The sequence below is a fragment of the Thunnus thynnus genome, chromosome 11 (genome assembly GCF_963924715.1).
Source record: "Thunnus thynnus chromosome 11, fThuThy2.1, whole genome shotgun sequence".
NCBI classification, from domain to species: Eukaryota; Metazoa; Chordata; class Actinopteri; order Scombriformes; family Scombridae; genus Thunnus; species Thunnus thynnus.
In genome coordinates, this window is record NC_089527.1 from 21,083,359 (window position 1) to 21,096,846 (window position 13,488).

The window sequence follows — 13,488 nt, forward strand, 5'->3', positions numbered from 1 at the left end:
TTGGGTAAATGCAATTCCCTTTAAAATATATCTTAGCTGGGTAAAATCTGTAAATAAGTCTGAAAGAAACTTAATTTATTTTGTTACTTATCAGACACTTATAAGAGCTAATCTCTTGTTTTGTTTATTCATTTAAAACAGCTTTATTGAAACGTGTATACAAGTTTACAACTTGTTTATACAACTTGATTCCACAATCACAAACACTCCAGGGGGACTAAAGGTTGTAATAAATAAATAAATAAATAAATAAATAAATAAATAAATAAATAAATAGTAAAGCTTACAGTGGTTATACGTTTAACAGCTTTTTTGTTTCTACATTCAGATGTTGAAGAAATGTATTGTTTGATATTGACAGTCAGCTCTGAAAAGTTTGGCTTTTTGCTTAATTTGGATTTGGATTTGTGAATACAGGTAGGAGTTAATCGTGCAACCATGTCTTGATGACGCCAACGCTCAGAAGTCGTCAACAGGAATCTTTCCCATCTCTACCGTATACCGTGAACGCACCTTTTTCTTCTTCTTCTAATAGATTTACGGTAGAAGAACTGCATTAAGGTGTGTTGCTGCTCTCCACCTGTAATGTTCTAGCACCACAACTCCACAGTCATGAATTATTCTCTTGACTTCTCATTAAAAGGCAGAACCTGCCAAAGCAGAGGGTCTTTCAAAAATAAGCCTACCTGCTTCTTCATCCACTGATGTTAACTCACAGACACATTCTCTTCTATTTTTATGAAAAAACAAAACACATTATATGTAAGAAACAACACAAAATTAAAATTATGGATTCATGGAGGATAACATTTTGGGGATTTTGATAAATTGTAAGTTTAAGATTAAATGGATGAAGAACTTCTTTTTAAAAAAATTCCTTGATTCTGTTCCAAAATCCTGATTTTGGAATGAATTTCATTCCAGATGATATCTTTTCCCAACTAGGTGGTGTCAAATTCCTTTTCATTTGTCACTACAGTATTGTCTGTTGACTTGGTCTTTGACATATAAACACAACTTCTCTCCACATGAGTGCATAGTATGGAACAACAAGGATATTTGATATAAAAACAGAACTTTATTTTGTGATAGATGGTTTAATAGCAATTCAGTTTTGCTATTTCAGTTATTTAATAGAGGACTTTAATTATGAGGAGTTTATTTCTCATTACAACATACCTGTGAGTCCAAAAGTCACGGTCTTCGATGCAGTTCCTTCTGGTCTTATACCTTACCTTCTCCAGACACACCTGTTGACAATGCTTGTTTTTTCCATTTCCTGTATTGTTAAAAGAGAGACCCGCTCACTCTTTCAGAGAAAAGTTATTTCTGTACCTAATGTAACTTGCTATTGGAATAGATTTGTGAACGCTATTGGGATTTATTTGTTTTTCTTTTTTTGCCAACAAAGTTAAAGAAGTGTCATACAAAATAATTCATAAATGTTACGCCTGACCCTACCCCTAACCATGTGGAAAATGTTACTCATTTGTTTTGACATTGTGAAATTAGTGATAAATTCTGGGAAGATGTATGGAATTTTATCAATGCGTACTTACTGCTATACTTTAGCAGTAACTCTCAGTTACTCTCAAATTAAAAAAAAAAAAAAAAAAAAAAAAAAAAAAATATATATATATATATATATATATATATATATATTTGGTATCACATACTACAGTAGCTTAAATGCTGATGCTTCCAGTCGAAATTCAAACCATGTTTAAAAATTATATGAATATTTACACATATTATATTTCTCTTTCTCATAATAAGAAAGCTATTAGCATAATTTATATGTTAAACATGTAAATATGTATCTCTCCCCTCCTTACATGTGTTCACTCATGTTGTTATCATGTTCAATAAAGAACATGGAGGAAAAAAAACAGTCATGAACTGTTAGAACTAGTACTGAAACAGTTTGTCAATAGAGATTGATTAACTGATATAAACTTGATAATTGATTTATAATTAAGTCATTTACAATGTAAAAACACCAAATATTTGAAGGTTCCAGCTGCTTAAATGTGAGGATTTGCTGTTTTTCTCTGTTTAACATCATTCTAAATTAAATACACAAATCACTATCTTGGCTACAGCTGTAACTCAAAATATATGACCTACTCAACATAATCTAATGAAGAAATGAGGGTAAATTTGCAGTTGTGAATCTGATCTGCAATAAACAAACAAAATGGCTTCATTTACTGCAGCTTCCATCCCATTTCAGCTTGTGACAGATAAAACTGGATACTTGCACTCAGCTTCCTGGCAGACATGGCGAGCCAGTCTTTGTTTATGTAAATACTGTCCATCTCCCCCAGTCTGTTTCCTGCAGGGCCTTTCTGGCGACAGCATGCTGTCAGATACAAGTGTTGATGGGATACTGATTAAAAAATGCAAGAAAACCTTCATCTATGTATATCTTTTCCTCTGGATCACTAAAAGTACTTTGACTAATGTCAGAGCTTAGTTGGTACTATTGTGCTTCATCAGTGTGCAGCTGATAGTAGCATCTCATTGTCACGAATCTTACCTATTTAGTTTGATTTTGGTATTAATGAGACAGTTTTGATATGGTGCAAGTTGGTCTAAATGTAAATTCTCTCTGATTTCAATATCTCAGTATTAGATCAATTATTAATCAGTGTTTGCACATCTACATCTTTAGTAACATACATACATCTTTATATGTTGCCATAGAAAAATGAGAAATGCTATAAAGTACTAGAAATAATAACAGGCCATAAGAACAACAGAGGGAATTGTGCAGTTGATCGTTTATTAATTTGTGATGGGTTAGTGATGACATTTATTGCATAAAGGTATGTGTGACAGAACCAAAGTTGCAGTGAATGAATTGCTGTATTAGATATGTAGGATAACACCTCAAACCCCCGGTTACAAAGAATGTTCATTCACAAACTGTGGTTATAAACAACCTGTATGATTATTCTGCATATAGTAAGAACAAGAAATGAAATCAAATACATTCAAAGACATCAACTGAAACACACATTGCATAGGGACAAATTCACTATTTACACAATGGCTCCAGGAGAGAAACTGAATAACATAAGTGCAATGTCGCCACCCAGTGGCCGGATCTCCTCATGACTAGCATTGAACCAGGACTACTTCTTTTTCTTTTTCTTTGAACCCCCTTTTGATAGGAAAATCCTCAAAAACAGGCTACATTAACCTATCACCTGATATGACAAATGAATACAGTTTTACTCACACTTTTTAGATTGCAAATTGCTTTATTTTGCAGGTCTGGAGCTCCTAGTTGCTGAAGAAGAAGTTTAATTGTATGTCTATTGACCTGCAGGTGTAGTGCAATCAAGTTTGTTAGTCAGGAGATGGCTTCATTTTAAGTTACAATCTTTACCGTGGCTTTTGGAAATATATATATATATTTAAATGTATATAAAAACAGGTCATATGGAAATAGATATTTTATAACACAATTCTTGTTAAGGCACCTTGATTCATTGCAAAAGTGCTGAATATAAACATCCAATTTATATCATGGCAAGCTTCACAGTTTATTGCATATCAAGTTCATGTTTTTTCTTAATGCACGTCTCATTGTTTTGCATTGGGAAAAAAAAAAACTGTTGTGCTATATAAAGCCACAATATACTCTATAACGGATTGAAGATTTATTTGAGATGTGTGTCATTTTTTTGCTTTACAATGAAATGATTCCCTAAGTCATCTCATGCCAAGCACAAAGCATCAGGTCATTCTCACTTCATAGTCTCTCTCTCTCTCTCTCGTGCGTGCTTCGTTTTTGGCTTTTACTGTTTTAACTAAAACATAAAATGTGCAATTGTCAGGCATCACACCTGTTACCCTGCTCTGATTTCGAAATTATTTTTCTTTTGCAGTTCAGTTGTCAGTTTTTCAAGCTTTGGAACAGGTTTCTGGTCACAGAGCTCTCATATATCAAGTTTGCATGGTCCACTCACAGATCTTAGTCTCTTTCTAATCTGGACGTTTAGTCTGTCCTTTGCAGTCCAATGTCAGGCGTCATTGGCAGAGTTTGCGTAGCCAGCCTATTGTCACTTTCTGACTCCTTCATTCAGAAAAAACACTCACTCTTTTTGTCCCTTTTGTTTGGTTTTGAAGGTTCAGCGCTCCATCCTCTCCCCCCTGTCAGCCACTCTCTCTGGTTGTGAGTCTATACTGCCAGGTCATCTTGGCGAACCCGGCTGCTGCATCCACTAGTCTTGCTCAGGCGGCGTTTGTCCTTCATGAAGCCAGAGTGCATCAGAGGCGATGGGGAGCAGCTGTTGGGCAGCTCTGCGGGTGCCTGCTCATATGTCATCCTCAGGAAGTCTTCCCCATCCTCCATGTTGTCACCGCTGTGATGGCGCTCGGTGGCAAAGTTGACTGAGTTCTGCTGCAGCGCCATCCTGTTGTTGAAGGGGTGAGAGGTCACAGTGGTCATGGGGTTCATGGAGCCTGGGACTGCCAGGCATTGGCTGAAGTCTGGAGGGGGAGTGCAGGAGGCAGAGGGCAACGGAGGGCTGTTGGGCTCCAAGGCTGCAGACATGGCCACCGCTTTGTGGTTGTTCTTCTCTATTTCCTTGCTGTGCATGCACCTCCTGGCGCTCTTCCAGCCCAGGTGGTAGAGCTCCAACATGGAGAGAAACAGAGACACGCCAGCCACCACCAGCATGAAGACGATAAAGACATTCTTCTCTGTGGGGCGGGACATGTAGCAGTTGACGGGGTTGGGGCAGGGCCACGCCTTGCAAAGGTATAACGCCCTGAGGAACACCCCATAAATCAGGTACTGCACCACGATGAACGTCACCTCCATCACTGTTCGAATAAAGATGCTCAGAACATAAGTCCGCAGGAGTGCACCTTTCAGGTGAACACGGCCACTCCCATCAGATTTCATCACCCCGCCGCTCTCCTTATGCTCCAGGTACTCCTTCTCCCCCTCCAGGTCTCCCCTGCCTTCCCCTCTCGCCTCCCTCTCCTCCTGCTCTTTCTTCCGGAGCTTCTCCTCCCTGCGCACCGTGTGCATAGCATGGCCCATGTAGATCAGGGACGGCGTGGAGACAAAGACGATCTGCAGCACCCAGTAGCGGATGTGGGCGATGGGGAAGGCGCTGTCATAACACACGTTGGTGCAACCGGGCTGTTGTGTGTCGCACAGGAAATCGCTCTGCTCGTCACCCCAGGAGGACTCAGCCGCTGTGCCCAGCACCAGTATGCGAAAGATGAAGAGAACGGTGAGCCACACTTTTCCGACCGAGGTGGAGTGTTCCTGGACTTCCTCTAGGAAATTCCCCAGGAGACTCCAGTCCCCCATCACTGCTTACAGTCCGAACACACACACACCTGAGACACAAAGACGAAAGGGAAGGTGCAGTAGAGGTGAAAGGGTGATGACACTGAGGTGGAGAAGAGGAGAACGGATAAAGCAGGAGAGAAGGGTGAAAAGGGAAAAAGAGAAATACAGATGATCAGTCATAATGAAACAGTAGATCTTGTGGTGAAATGACCTGGGTGTATGTCAGTGTGGCATCATATGCATAAAAATAGCCTCTCTTCCTGTGAATTGCTTGAGGACTGGACGCCGTGGCATGAGAACAACCATTTTCCCATGAGAGAAAGACACACATACAGAGAACTCTATCAGTGAGGAAGTTCGGGAGTCATGCAAAAGAAAATAGAGAACTTGTTTTTAAGAAAAATGATTCAATAATATGAGTGTTTACATTCCCCGATACAATATCAAATAATGCTTGACAGACAGACTGAGAGAGGGTAAAAAGCCACCGTGGGGCAAGTCAAAGCTAGGAGACTCTGTCCTTTTAATGCTGTGACCTGGCTGGAGCTGCACATTCTCTCAACTTGCCCATGGCACATCACCAGCAGACTTCACTCACAGCCACAGAACAGCAGCTTTAATGTCCAGCGTCCTCTCTGTGGTGATGAAAACCTCCAACACTCTGTGATCTGGATCTATGTGGGAGCGTCAATCAGATTACATATCCACTGTGTGTGTGTGTGTGTGTGTGTGTGTGTGTGTGTGTGTGTGTGCATGCTTTCGCCCCTTGACTCTAGCAATAATGAAAGTTTGGGTGACAGCCAAACATGGCAGTGATAGGCTGGCATATCTCAGCTGAGAATGACCCTATAAGGCGGTCCGTCAGACAGCTTTTTGAATGCCACGAAATGACCCCCCATCATTGAGAGGTTAAGAAAACCCCATCAAACTCCATCCAGGGGTGACCTCTGACATGCTCTGTGTGTGTATATGTCTCCTTCCAGCTTTTACTATGCAATTAGAGATCAAAGACAGATGAGTTACAACTTGAGGAAGGAGGACTGAAAGTAACAGTTTGGCAGGTTTTTCCAGCACGTCACACATCTTAAGTTATTGCCCTACTTGGCAAAGTTTTAGAAAACATATACATTGCTAAAAAGGATATACAATATTATCACTACAATAACAGAGTGAAAAAGCCAAAAAGGGAGTTAATATTCCTTCTTACCACCCGTCATCTTTCTCCATGAGCGCTTACTTCCATTTCCTCACAGAGTCACTTCTACTGAGTCACTTCTACAGTACAGTCCACCGTACAAGGCTTTGAATTGCCTGGCTGACGCTAGTTATGTGTGTGAGAGAGATGGTTGAAATGATCATGACCATCTGTCCCACTGTCTGTCTCTCCCCCCTCCCTCTGTCTCTCTATGAGGTATATATATGGCAATAAAATGGAAAATAAGAGTGTTGTGCTCTTTATCTGTGATGTGTGTCAGGCGTGGAGAGGCGGTGGAACAACACACCCCCACGAGAGCATGTGGGAGAGGAAATTGTTCAACCTCTATCCATGCCCAAGGCTTGATTTGCCAATTCGTAGCACAGGAGAGTTTGTGGCCTAACACTTGTTTTCCAGAAACTGGCTAATATCCACTAATGTCAGACTGAAGACCAGGTTGGATCATCAGGTAGTGAAGCGGGTCAGGGAACGGGCTCAAAGCCCTGTTCAGATATAACTTATGATCTTTACTGGAAGTAAATCACAAACAGGCTGAGAGTTGGAGGAAGGGAGTGAGAGTCCAGCCAGCACAATAGCAGAAGGTTGCACATTAAGATGTTCTTAGCTAATACTGTTCTTCAGCTAATACTGGCCGAAGGCTTTCCTCACCTGTGCAGAGCCTGGTAACATACATCTCCCCCTGGACTAAGTTAAAGTTAGTCTCTAATTATTTCATATTATAGATATTTTGCATATATAATATTAACCTGCAAAGTAGTAACTTTAGTTAAATAAATGAAGTGATGTAAAAATGTCCTATAAAGTACAAGTCACTTAAACAATGGACAATGGAGATGGATGCCTGTACTTTATTGTTAATGTACTTTAGTTGCTGTCCAATAAACATGCACACAAGCCGTGCACTACACACACACACACACACACACGTTTTCCTGCTCTGAGAAAGGCCACAGTCTCTGTCTCCTTCCCTCAACTACCTCTTCCTGTTCTCAGAGGAAGCAATCTCAAACAATATGATTTCCGAAGGACAAAAGGAGCAAGGTATTAAATGGGAGTGGGAGGGAAGTAACAACAGAGCAGAGTCATTCCGGTGGACTTGCCTAAAAGCACCATGTGCTGTTGGTTGTCAATCATACGTGCAGCTCTCTGGAAGCCTGGCAATAACCAGGGATTTAATGTGATACATTGTGCCCTTTGCTGAGCTGCCTGGTTCGCCTGTGGATCATCATGGCTGTCATATTTGTTTATAATCTCTGTGGCAGAGTAATGGAGAAGTAATGGACAATCTTGTTATGAGGTATTCAGAACAGTGAACTGCGCAAACAAGGTATGCGCACCCCTGAGTTATTTCTCTTTGACGATGACCAAAGCGTTGAGGATGACCAAATCTCTGAAGTCTCTGAAGTGTCTCTCCGTGCATGTGTGTGTGCAGCACAGAGGAAGAGTGTTTGTTATATGGAAACAAAGCCTAGGATAAGTGTTGGAGAGTTATTATGATAAACTAAGAGAGAAAATGGACTCTGTATGATCTGTAGCCAGGAACTACAGTCATTTAACCACTTCAGTGTCAAACTCAAACTAGAACTGGACTAACTGCACGTGGCTGTATTTGGATCCAATCTGAGCAGGATTTGATAGCAGCCAGGCAGCTCAGAGAGGTGAAGAGAGAAAGAGCAGCTATTAAACTGCATTGCTTTGAGAAGTGGTGGCTGCTACAGTGACTTGCTGCAGAGCAGAGCAGAACTAACAGACTATCAGGAATAAATGCAATAAATCATCTGATGTATTGGATCAGGCCCAGTGTTGCCTTAGAGGGCAGTGACTCAGTGGTAGAGACTCAGGATGAAGAAATCCCCCTTGTAATGTTTTATAGGACCATCAAGCCATATTTTTATTGCATGTAATTTCTGGTTGTGTATAACACAACTTTGCAGATTAGATACTGTGGAAGCCTTTTGTTTTTAACCCTCAGAAACATGTTCAAAACAGGTAAAAACCTGCTGATAATTAAACTTAAGTTTCTATTTTTTCTGTTGAGCTTCTGAACTCTTTCCCAGCTCTCTGCCAACCTTTTTCCATTGTCTCCCAAAATTAGTCTGCAGTGTATCCACTGGCCAGGAACAACAGGGGGCAGGGTTGATTTAAACATTCCTCCAATGTTCTGCACCTTTCAGCGCTAAGCCATGTTTGACAGACTCCGGATCCTCATAGAGTACCAGGATACACTGCTTGATCTGCACTGTCCTCATAAACATGCCGGCAATTAGATCATGGGTATACATTTTCTTGGCCTGATTCCTTTTAGCAAGGCATGTTTAAATTAACATCAGCGGAAGGAAAAGTATTTACACGGTGTTGTGCATTAAGTACATTGTGTTATTACGTGTGTCTGAGAGGATTTTCCGGAAGTAAAGCAAAAGTTTTCAACAGTCATTACATAGGATCTCAACACGCATGCTTAAAACCAAATTACATGATAAACTAATGTATCATTTTCATTGGAAAGTAAAACACAGTTAGAAAAAGTCATTTATTTCATGGAAAAACTCTACATTATTTGACATGTTCTAGAGGGACAAATCTGGCTGCCCAGACTTACACTGGAGTTAGATTCTAAAAATACTGTGGAGAGACAAAGTTGGTTTGCGAGCCTCAGGAGATACTAGTGTAGGGTACCTTTATATATACATGGCCCTGTTATTGGTTCTAGATCGGAAAAATCTCATATTTGGGCTGAATTGCTGTATTTTAGATAACTACATTGCTGTTTGTTGATACGTTTCTACATCACTAGTGTTGAGGAATGTTTTTTTTTTAATCATTGCCATTGTGACAAAAGTGTGATACCTGCTGATGTTATTAAGGCTTACTACATCCCTGCTGAATTTTCCTTTCAAAAGAAGGACTCAATGCTTATACAACTGTACTAAAAAGACTAAAAAAAGGAATCTATTGATGTTTTGCCAACCCAATAGTAAGTAGTGACAATGATTATACATTACTGGTATATTTTTTGATTCATCTTATTGCTTTTAACCTGAACCTAAAGGTCTTTTAGTGAGTGGTTAAATCTCTGGAAAAACACAAAGGTCCAGTCTATCACAGTGCATCATGCTTAATGTCATATTTATAAAGCTCTACTCTTTAAGCCTTTAAACTGCCTTGCATCTCTTCTCTCATTTAAATGTTGTACAGTACACAATCCAATAACTACTTACAGTAACTTCACATATCCCATATGTACACACTAATCCTGGCAGAACTAGTTTCAGGTGCTAAACTCTTTTATTCTCTCTCTCTCTCTCTTTTTTTCTGATGTTTTAATTCATTCTATTTGTCACTTGATTATTAGTTTTCTGACTTTGTACATGTTGTTTCTTGTATGCTGGTTGTATGGTTGTCTGACTTTTATGCTCCCCAGTGACTGAGGTAGACCGGCTTTATATTGCAACTGATATGAAATAACCCCTAAGCAAAAAGCTGCGGCCGGGAGCGCTATAACCAAAATATCTTTGCCAGTAACAGTTCACTTTGCAGGCGCGGTGTTGTGACAGCTCAGCAATGTTTCAGAGGAACAGCCGCAGCGGAGCACGAGGAAAATGTCAGACCAACTGCCCCGTGCTGATACATTTAAACACAAGTTTCATAGGTCTCAACTGGAATTAACAGACCTGCATACAGCATGCCACACATACGCAGTTATCCAGCTCATTGATGGTTATTTTAATAACTGGGTGATTTAAGCTGTTTTACGTATGAGTTTACTGAGGTATTACGGAGCAATTAATGGAATGACATGAGGTTAGTTGTTTTATTAGAATATCTTCTCGCACATGTGTCAAAGTTCAAGCTTCAAAGACATACGTTATATATGAAGTGTGGCTTTTGAACTTGAACTTTAACACGTGCTGAGAGTCAATCCCAGTATGCACTGCAGCAGCTGTTTAGGTGCAGGGCCGCAGGGGTGGTGTGTGTGTATCTCTCCCACGAGTGCCGGGATTATGATCAAGGATGAGCATGTTTAAGTTTAGCTGTATTTGCTTGGAAGAAGGGGTGAGTTAGGGATAGTGTAACCTACTAAGAGGATCTGATGCGGGAGGAGTGGGAGAGTATTTCCCACTCAAATGAGTCACCTGTTGCCACCAGTTACAGGCCAGCATAGATCTAGGCTGCCATATATCAGTCACACCAGCAAAAGCCAGAGGGCCGATGTGCTGCCTGCTACCTTACATGGCTGTCTGGCTCTTCATCTGCCCACTACTGTACACAGACCCACAGCCCTGTTATGATCTATTGTTTGGCTGCATATGGCAGTACACTGGAACCCTCAAGCCAAACAGCTGCAAGGTGTTTCATGGAGGAAAATACTGACAAACAGACTCCTGATTGAAATTCCTGGTTAGCTGCTGTTTTGAGGCGATGTCAGATAAAATATTTGGCTTGTTTTCATGTTTTTCGTTTCTTTTGTTGTTACTTTGAAGTCTACCTTCAAAGTCAGTGACTTAAATCCATCCCAGTATCATTGGATTAGTGAGCCTGTCTGTCTACCGTTTGCTGTGATTTCTTATTTTATGCCAATGAAATATAAAGTAATTTCTATAACTTTGCTGTATGTTGGGATTCACTCTAAGGTGACAATGGTGGTTATTTTTCAGTTTAGATGTGTCTTCAGTGTCAAACACCGATAACTTGATTGAACTTGATAACTTAAATAACTTGATCCTGCTTTGTATTAGGATGTGTGTAAACAGATTTGCTGCTGTTAATTGACTCATTTGAGTGATAGCAATTTCTTCTTAGATATATCTAACATCAACATTATCTAACATCTTGCTTTATATGCGTATATATATGCACAGCTTTCCCCTTCTTTGTCTGAGCTATGAACCAGCACCTCATTAGAATGAGTGTTCATTTTCATTTAGCTTGTTAAAAAAAATCATCTGTCTTCTGGCTTTCATATGCAATTTGGTTGATATGTTGATAGATTTTTGTTAATGCCCATTAGAAGATCTCTTCACAACACACTTACAATGAAAGTGATGGGGAGCAAAATCCACAGGTCTACTTCTGTGTATAAATGTATTTAAAAGTTTATCTGAAGCTAAAATGATGTTTCAGCTGTCCAAATGAATCAAATCAAGTAGATATCTTTCATTGCTACAATCTTTTTAGTGCCAAAGTCCCTCTTTTTATTACTGTACTTCCACCGCAGATCACTAGGGAAACACTGTTTGAGGAAACACAAAGAAGGAATTTGATTACTAAAAGCTTAAAAAGACTGTAAATGTGGGCGATATCCACTTGATATAACTCACTCAGACTGCTGAAGCCTCATATAAGCTTCAGATAATTTTGGCCCCATCATTTACATTGAAAGCACATTTGAAGGGGATCTTTTAATAGCCAGTATGAACAGGAGGAATGATTACAGTGAGAAAAACCTCTTTCACTGTTCATATGGGCACCTGTTGTTTTAAGACAGACTTGAGGAATTGTGAACCTGTCCTTTAATATTTAAAACACCTCATCAAAGCAAAAACAGTAGTTGTGTCTTGCGTGTGAAATTTGGAGCACTGCTTTCTCTTAAGAGGAAAATAGCACCTGCTCTAACTCATGTATTTTCAGTATTTATTTGTGTGGAGAAAAGAAACTGTGGACGAAAATGTGTGATTAAGATTGACCTTATGCCCCTTGGACACCACAATATAACAATTCCTCAAAGTCTTCATACAGCGTACATTGCTGGTGGCTCTGTGTTGTATGGTGCACTGACTGCACTGTCTTTTATGAGCAGAGAGAAAGGAAACAATTGTACCTGCCCGGGACGACAGAAACACTAACACACACCAGGCCTCTCACGTCATTGTCCATGCTCTTCAAGTTTTCATCTCTTCCTCATAGACTATCTGCTCTGACTGTGGGCCTGAGGCCACTACTTGATGCTCACACGATTTACCAGAATGTCTACATCCTTTTAGTCTTTCACCTGAATAAGAATTGATAACAACCTGTTACAGTTCATTTGGTGGCTTACCTACTGTTCTGCTGTCAGATTGTTTGTCTGGAAGGCTGTTTCTGATGAAGTAGAGGCTCCTTATCTGTGCCCCGATGAGACAAGTCTTCCTTTCACGTCAAATGACAGGTGATGATGCAGAGATGAGCGGCTACCACAGGCTCAGTGCGATGGTGGGACAACCCTTTTCTTCTTCTTTGAACATGAACATGAGCCAGCTCTTGAGGACAGAGTCTGAGCTTAGTGTCGTCCCAACACCAAACTGTTAGTCCGCACATAGGGCATGAGAAGAAAAACAGGGGCATCACGAGAGCGTGTCCCCCCCCCCTCATAACCCTCCCTTTTTTCTCTCCTCCTCCTCTTCCATCTCCTCCTCTTCCTCCCCCTCTCCCCCGCTCCCCCCTTTCTTCTTACATCCCTGGTGCTCTATTTTTTGCTGGGAAGCATTCTTCGGCAAGAGGAGGGGAAGTGGAATTGTTTTCTGGGATCAATGGCAATTCCGCTCAGAGTAAACTTCCAGAGTGCTCTTATTTATTGTGTGTTCCTTTAAGTTTACAGCTCTGTTGTCTGCAGTGTGTGCAGTGCCAGGCATGGTGAAATTTATACAGTGTGAGAATAAAAAGAAAGTTTGTAATCTATTTAATTCAACCTGACAGTAATTTCATTCTCTTTCTTTCTGTATTCTTTTTTTGTTTTTTTTAAAAGAGTTGATTATATGCTTATATTAGTTCAAGCAAAGAGAAGCTGAATATGATGAATGGAATAAATCTCTGAAAATCAGATTGTAGCAGTCAGGTTCTACCTTCAAGACTTTGATGGAAATACTGTACCTAATTCATTCATGTTTTCTTCCCTCTGGTCTCACTCCTCCTCTGAAAGCTCGTGCTGAACTAAAACTACTTGTTGAAGTTTGGGATGCTATCAAAAAGTCACTCATCC

At 40.2% G+C, this 13,488-nt stretch overlaps 1 protein-coding gene across 2 annotated transcripts; it reads right to left on the reverse strand.

The window, feature by feature from the left end:
• Window positions 1-2,765: 2,765 nt before the first annotated feature.
• Window positions 2,766-12,852, reverse strand: gja5a (gap junction protein, alpha 5a). 2 transcript variants are annotated; one of them, XM_067603738.1, is made up of 2 exons: window positions 12,571-12,852; window positions 2,766-5,417 (listed from the first exon to the last, which is right to left on the reverse strand). In XM_067603738.1, the coding sequence occupies exon 2, from the start codon at window positions 5,333-5,335 to the stop codon at window positions 4,190-4,192; it is 1,146 nt and encodes a 381-aa protein (XP_067459839.1). In that variant the 5' UTR covers window positions 5,336-5,417; window positions 12,571-12,852; the 3' UTR covers window positions 2,766-4,189. The 2 variants fall into 2 exon arrangements, with proteins under 2 accessions (XP_067459839.1, XP_067459840.1); XM_067603739.1 differs by lacking the exon at window positions 12,571-12,852 and adding an exon at window positions 6,525-6,684.
• Between the last annotated feature and the right edge of the window lie 636 nt (window positions 12,853-13,488).

What these genes read in the sequence shown, in the direction of transcription:
- gja5a (XM_067603738.1), bottom strand. Translation starts at nt 5,335, where the DNA reads ATGGGGGACTGGAGTCTCCTGGGGAATTTCCTAGAGGAAGTCCAGGAA.